At 38.8% G+C, this 7,423-nt stretch overlaps 1 protein-coding gene across 4 annotated transcripts in view; it reads left to right on the top strand.

The window, feature by feature from the left end:
- CCDC50 (coiled-coil domain containing 50) overlaps positions 1 to 7,423 on the top strand; it is an 85,105-nt gene that overhangs the window by 25,139 nt on the left and 52,543 nt on the right. For all 4 annotated transcript variants that reach the window (XM_070406572.1, XM_070406570.1, XM_070406571.1 and 1 more), the window contains exon 2: positions 6,236 to 6,298. In XM_070406572.1, the coding sequence (XP_070262673.1) occupies positions 6,236 to 6,298 (63 nt within the window). The remainder of the gene's footprint in view (positions 1 to 6,235; positions 6,299 to 7,423) is intronic.

Raw genomic sequence — 7,423 nt, 5'->3', positions numbered from 1 at the left:
CATTTATTTTGTAGGGCAGCACACAAAGGCATAGGGTTTACATATGTTATTTCCTAGTTCAGATTGGGTTAACATCTCTTACATACCTTCACCTAAAATGTATTACTGCTGTCTTCCTAAAGGTAGGGAAACTCATCGATATTGGTCATCAATGAGTTTCCCTCCCTTTGGAAAGAGAGCAGTACATTTTGGAGAGTTAGTGGCGGGTGTTAGATCTCAAAGGGAGGTTTTCTTTGGAATTTCCCACTGCAGTCACTAGCTAGGATTTTTCTTGTAGGTCACCTATGAAACACTGCAAATAAAGGGAACTTTTTATTACCCTTGTTTTCAGGCCAGCTATGATTGCTAGAGGCCTATTCTCGGGAGGTAGAGAGACAAACTCAACTGTGTCCCATTTTTATTGCTTTATTTTGGGATCTAGAAACCACCCTTCTGAACACATTCACCACTCTTACCTAAGTTTTATTTCATCCTCAATTTCCAAGAACCTAACATATATTTGTCTTATTTTAATTAGCATTTAATATCACCTTTGCTGACATATTAAAATGTAGACTACTTTTTTTTCCTAGGAATTCTTTGAAAGAAATATTTGGGGTCAGAAGAGCTCAGTTTAGTTTCCAATTCATTTTTTTACTTGTTGGGTTATGTTGGTGAAGCTACTTGATTTCGCTGAGCCTTAGTTTCCTCATATATAAAATGAGATATTGATAAAACATTTATCTTCACGTGGTTAGGAGGAATAAATGTAACAGTGCATTGTAATCTACAGAGTGCATTATCTATGTCAGTTGTGGCTGACAGCTATTACTAAACTTTTTAAGACAAAATATGAGTCTGGAACATGTTTCTCATTCATAGAGAGTGTTTTATGTGTACAGAACAAAGAAAAGCAAGCATCATCCCTGCTTTCAATACACCGAGTATGTACTCCATCTGCTAAATAGCATTTATACAAAAACAGAATAATTCACAAAATTATACCAGAACATAAAAGGCACTACAGACACAGTTGAAAGAAATAGCTTCTAGTGAATTTATCATTAATCCAGGCATTTTTATGAGGGTGGAAGCTTGTAAAGATTGAGTCATAGCAATTGTATCTTCAGAAAGTTTTGGGATGCCGGTAAAAGAATGACAGAAGGCAAATGACTTCTAGCTTGTATGGAGTTACTTGGGCTCTCTGCCCATAGGAATTGTAACCTTCCTTTGTGATTCATTTTGCGTATTAACTCTTTCAGGTGTCCTAATATGCTCTGCCCAAGTTACCCCCACTCCTTAACCTACCTCCAAGTCATAAAAGCATAGCTGCTCCACTGTTTATACCTTTAAAGAGTTTTCTATAGGTCTTTATAACATTTATTAAATTATAGTCCTATTTGTCTTTTTGTCATCTCCACTTCCTTAATGTCTTGGAAGTGATTTATTCATCCAAAAATAGTGCTTTGTAAATGCTTGGTGAATAAATGTGTTTAGTAGGTGCACACTATGCCATTTATTTAGGGGGATCCATAGAGAACAAAAATCATCTTTTTCTTTAAGGAAAATGGCTGGTGTGTGTGTGTGTGTGTGTGTGTGTCTGTGTAGAAAGATAATATATCTATACCTATCTATATATAAAATCCCAGTTTTCATTCCTGAAACGTGCTTGGCTTAATGTAAACTAAATTACTATTTATATGTACGTATTTGGATTTAAAAAGCCCACTAAAGCGGTATGCCTTTTAATGGGAATAAAGGAGGTTTCCAATTTTTATTTAAATGATGTTTGAAAACTTTTGCTCGTCTCTGTGATGCCATTGCAAGGGCAGAACTTAATTCTGTTCACAATATTGTTTATTTTCTTTGTCTATGGGACTCTTACTGTTCTTTGACCTTAACCATCAGTTTTTGTTTTTTCTTTTTTCCAATCAATGTGCATCTCTGAAAGTGTTTCTATATCCTCTATTCCAGTGGTTCTCAACCTTCCTAATGCCACGACCCTTTAATACAGTCCCTCATGTTGTGGTGATCCCCAACCATAAAATTATTTTCGTTGCTACTTCATAACTGTAATTTTGCTACTGTTATAAATCGTAATGTAAATATCTGATATGCAGGATGTATTTAGGCGACCCCTGTGAAAGGGTCCTTCGACCCCAAAAGGGGTCGAGACTGCTTCAGTCCTAACTGTGGTACAGAAATTAGGCCTACAGGGCCCTGCCCTGAAGAGTTTGCAACTGGATGGGCGACAGCTGTGTGCTGAGTTGAATGATAAAGTGTGCATCTTTATCAATGATAACGTGTTGATGATTTTCTAAACAAGGAGGCAGAGTTACATGGTTTTAATGGTGCAAAATAGACTTAGCCCCACCATGCCCTAACTTTGGGGAAAATGTTTGGGTAGGAAAGAAGAGGCTACAGGACCATTGAGGGCTGGATGTGGTTTCCTTAATCGCAAGATCAGCCTGAGATTGGAGTAAGTGGAATTGCACACAGGAAAGAAAGCTTGGGAAGTGGGAGGGTGAAAGCCCAGGGCCTAGTGGTTTATCTTAGGTTGAGAGATGAGTTTATGCTATTTATACTGTTTACTTCAAAGTAGAGTAGATTAGAAAAGAAGCAAACATCAGGGTCTGAACTTGGCCTGGCTGTGAAATGTGTTCAGTAACTCCCAGTCTGGTTACTGTTTTACAGAGGTGGGTGGATGTGTGACTTTTCCAGCTCACATTAGAGTAGTGATGCAGGGAATGCAGAGCTATATCTGGAAAGGAACTAGAGCCATGCAGAAGAAATTGTAGATTGAACAAATAAAATATCAGTATAAATGAGATTATATATTTGGAAGTTCTTATTTACTCTGCAGTGCTAAGTCCTTGTACTAACAATACTACTCTCTGTGTGAGTGTGTATGCTTCCATGTAGCTTTTGAATATTTTCTACCTTGCCTTCTAACCCAGGCCAACCCATATTTTGTGGATACCAATTCAGCTGCTGTTGTAAGAGAATTCAGGGTCAAATCACAGTAATCAAATATACTTTAATCTTAATATTTAAATGTTAGGAAATTAAGAAGAGTTATTGTTAAGGTTAATTTGTAATATATAAATTCCTTGAACCTGTTGATGATTTGTCAAGCATCTTAAATATATGCTGCTGATGAAATAAAAGATGTGGATTTAAAAAATATAATATAATATTTAATTATATAATTAAAAATGTGATGTATCTATAATAATAAAAGCGTAATATGAATATCAACCAAACAGCAGAACGACCATCCGGATGACCTTCCAGACGACCACGCTATGACATGCACTGGCGGCAGGCCAGCCAAGGCGGGTGCGATGCAATTGGTCAGGGGGCCCGCCATGGCCCCATGATCGCCCTGCAGAGGGAGGCCCAGGCCAGCCAAGCTATCGCACCCCACGCCTGTCACCTGCAGAGGGAGGTGACCAGTGGTGGAGGGGTGGGGGCAGCACCACACAGACGGCAAGCAGTGGCAGTGGCGGGGCAGGGCCAGCTGCCAGCAGCTGGGAGAAGGAAAGCCCCTATTGGCCCTGATTACTAACCAGGCCTAGGGATCCTACTCAAGGGGTTCTGGATTGCAAGAGGGTGCAGGCCGGGCTGAGGGACACCCCTCCCATGCATGAATTTCATGCACCGGGCCTCTGGTATAAACATAAAACATTACAAAAAGCACAGTTAATGTAGAAACCCAGGAACTTATTGCCTAAATTTAATAGATGTTACTATTTTCCCTTATTTGCTTCAACCTTCTCTCCTCATTTATAAAGCAGTAGAATACCTTATCTAGCGAAGGCACTCCTGCTCCTTCGCTTTTCTCTAGAGGTAACCACTATTCTAAACTCAGTTTATGTTAGTGCCATATATTAAAAAGTCCATATTTTTTTCTTCAGGTATGTGTATCCGTAAACATTATGTTTTTTTATGACATTATCATTTTTTTTAAAAAATTATCTTTATTGTTCAAAGTATTACATACGTCCCCCTTTTCTTCCTCCTCGGACCCCCTCCAACCCGTCCCCTTCCCCTGCCCCCCAGGCGTACTGCACAACATTGTTTTTAATACTGTGCTGAGTAAAATAAATATAAAGTTATTGCAGTTCTTCACATGGCTATCCCATGGAAAACTGCAGTAATTTTATAATTTTTAATTTTAGTCAACACAAAAACATATAAAATACATTTTTCTGGTGTGACTTTCTACCCCAACAACATAAATTGAAGTGACTTTTAAACTATTTAAGCGTAATCCTCAGTGATGTATATTTTACATTGTGGCATAATACATTTCATACAAACGTGTCTATACAACTGAAAGTGTTTCTTCAAACCGTAGTTTCCTGTAGATGTGTGATATCCTCTATTTTCTAGCCTACCCATTTCTAAATGCTTGTCCCAGACTTAGTAAACTGATTTTCTGACCTAATAATAGGTTCCTGCCCATGGTTTGAAAAATAATAAGGTTATTCTAAAATTAATATAATCTTAGTTAATCTAAAATTAATACTGACTATAATATATAAACATAAGCCTTTGTTGTATAATAAAAGTGCTTCAAATAATAAGGCCATATATTAAAATAGCATTCTTTTGCACAAGATGTAACTTTAGCTAATTCATTCTGAATATTCATTTTCTGTGAACTAAATCCATACATATTCTAGCCATTTAATTAATGTTAATGAGCTAAATGTTTTAGAGAATTCATGTTGGTTAGTGTAGAATAACTTCTTTCAGTCAATTCCCACCATGGTTTCCCTGGAGTCGAGGAGGGTGTCACGTGTTAGGCAAGGAAAGAATGCTGGTTGGCTCAGAAAAGGACTCCCAGTCCTATTACCAGCACACTTTATAGCATTAATAAGCTCTTTCTTCCTTCTAGCCCTAATCTTTCCCACCTACTAAATGGGAGAGTTAACCAGTTTATCTTGTAATCACTTTCATCCTGTGAAGTATTGGGTAATACATCTGGGCCTCAAGTTCGAGTTCGGTGAGAATAATCAGGACTTCCTATTGGAATTACTGGTTTTGCAGTTGCATTTGAGCAAGGGGTAAGCTAAGGTAATACTCAATTTAATATGGTTTTGGGGAAAAAATGATTCCTCCATCATAAAACCATTTAACTTTGACTTCTCTAAGCTCTGCCTACCTTTTTGTTGCAGTAAGGGCCAGAGCTGTATGAATGTATGTATTACACATACATAGTGCTAAGCATGACAAAGGAGTGTTTCTTCATTTCAGTTAAATGTCCTTACAGGCAAATCCAAAGCTGTAGAAAGACATCTATAACCTCTGGTAAGCCCTAGGGGACATTTTCATAAGTCCTACACATTACAGTAGTCTGAGGCTTTGGGGAATTTTCTTTTTTAATGTCAGTTACACATTTGGAGTAGAGTAAAGACATATCACCTAAACTACACATCCTTAAGACAAACAAACAGAACATCACTTTTCATGAGTCCTGCCTGTATGTTTGCTTTAAGAAGCAGGAGTTCAAATTGCAATTTGGGGTAGAATGGACCTTGGAGACTATCTCTTCTCATTTGCTTCTAAGAAAATAGGTCAGCAAATGCTTTGCCTGGATCTCCAGGTGGAGGCAAAGTTAGGCGCAGGATTCTGGTATACTCTGAGGTTCCCATTTTCTTTTGGTTTGCAGATTCTTTTTAGACAATTACCTTTAGAGAGATCGAGAGAACTAGTTCTAACTCATGTCTAAGGGTGTGGACCTATTAAAGAATGTGATTATCCTTAAAGTAGAGATCTGCTGCTACCAGAGGGACTGATAAAGGTATGTTTTTCCTAATGGCACCAGGATAGACATAAGTCTATGAGAGAGGATCCTCTGGACCCCAGGTGGCTGCCAAGGTTTATTTAGCTCCTCTGACCACGTGACAACTCAGTTTTCTGTCAGCTGCAATATGCAAAACATTCTTGTCTATTGGAATTTCCTGACATCAGGGTTCTGATTCTGTGGTTAATATCTTTAGGCCAGAGACCAGAACTAACCATTATCTTGTGATGCCCTGTGCTTGTCACTGAGCAGGTACTTATGTGGGGGTTTTTTTGTGTGAAAGAAGACTATGCTAACTAGTCACTATTTTGTGCAGTGCAAGTTATAAAGTTGATCATCTTAAATATGAGAATTGACTTTTGAAGTAAAGAACATGCTTTTCTTTTTATGTTGCAATATTACTAATGAGCTTTCCTATCTGCGTTTCTCTCTCATCCTCTGCAGTGTGTCGAGATTTCGCTGTCCTGGAGGACCACACCCTGGCCCACAGCCTGCAGGAACAGGAGAGTGAGTAATAGCCCTCATCCCTGCTCCTTCAGTTTTCTTTTTTATAGTGGTAGCTCGAGGCAGGTGTCTTAGAGTGAGTCAGGGACAGAACATAGTCACCAGGCTGCAGGCTGCACCATCCATCCCTCCGAGCGATTTGTCTAGGCCCAGGACACCTGGGTGAAGCATGACATTCGGGTATTTTGAAGTATGACAGCTGCCAGGTGTTTGATGACTGTGGGTACATTGGAGGAAAAGAGGGCCTCAAAACCTTAGTGTGTTGTAAGAGGGACTGGTTATACATGTGTCAACGTGAGAAACGTCCAGACCTGTAGAGAAGTTTTATGAGTTTATTTGAGCCAAACTGACAATTGCCCAAAAGCAAAATCTCAACAGATTGAAAAAAAATGCTCCAGAAAATGGCTGTTTTGCAGTTTATTTTATACATTATAGTCAAAGCAGGAAGCATAGGGAGAGTTACATGAAATCTATTGATGATAGTTTAGGGAGGCAGGAGAAAGCAAATCAAGGAAACCTCTGTGACCAGATAAAGAGTAAAATGGAGACACACATATTTCTTTTACATTGATGGGTACAGGATAGTTACTAATTAACTTTGCAGCACATAGAGATGGTATGCAGGGGAACAAGATAACAAGGGGTTTTGTGGTCTTCTGCTCTGGTAAAGGGGAGTTACTCTGACATTTCAAATGTATGTTATCTTAGGTGCAAAAAGTCAATAGACAGGCTTAACATAAAGATTGACCTTTGTCAGGGAAGATACTGGCCTGGGACATGACTAGCAGTCATCACTCACTTTTAGCTAAAAATGTGAGTTCAGTTGCAGACCATCCTTTGTAGTTACATCCACCACGCAGGCCCTCCCTGAGCTTATCAGGTTTAGTATGTGGCCCCCTTTTTGTCTACACCTGGATTTGGGGTGTGTAGAAGTCTGGCTTAGGGAGCTATTTCTTCCCCTAGGAATGGGGCAAAGGTCTTTTTCCAGGCAATGATGGTATCTAGACTGTGGATTTTGATGAATATTTAAGTATATAACTATGAAAAATAAATCGAAGCTGTATGTGTTGTGCAAAAGTACATATTTGTGAATATGTAATTTGTGAATCATTAATTGGTGTGGCGATA

The sequence above is a fragment of the Myotis yumanensis genome, unplaced genomic scaffold, assembly GCF_028538775.1.
Source record: "Myotis yumanensis isolate MYYU_CA2020_CCGP unplaced genomic scaffold, mMyoYum1.0.hap1 SCAF_2, whole genome shotgun sequence".
In the NCBI taxonomy this organism is placed as follows: domain Eukaryota; kingdom Metazoa; phylum Chordata; class Mammalia; order Chiroptera; family Vespertilionidae; genus Myotis; species Myotis yumanensis.
This window is presented reverse-complemented; position numbering and strand designations above follow the sequence as displayed.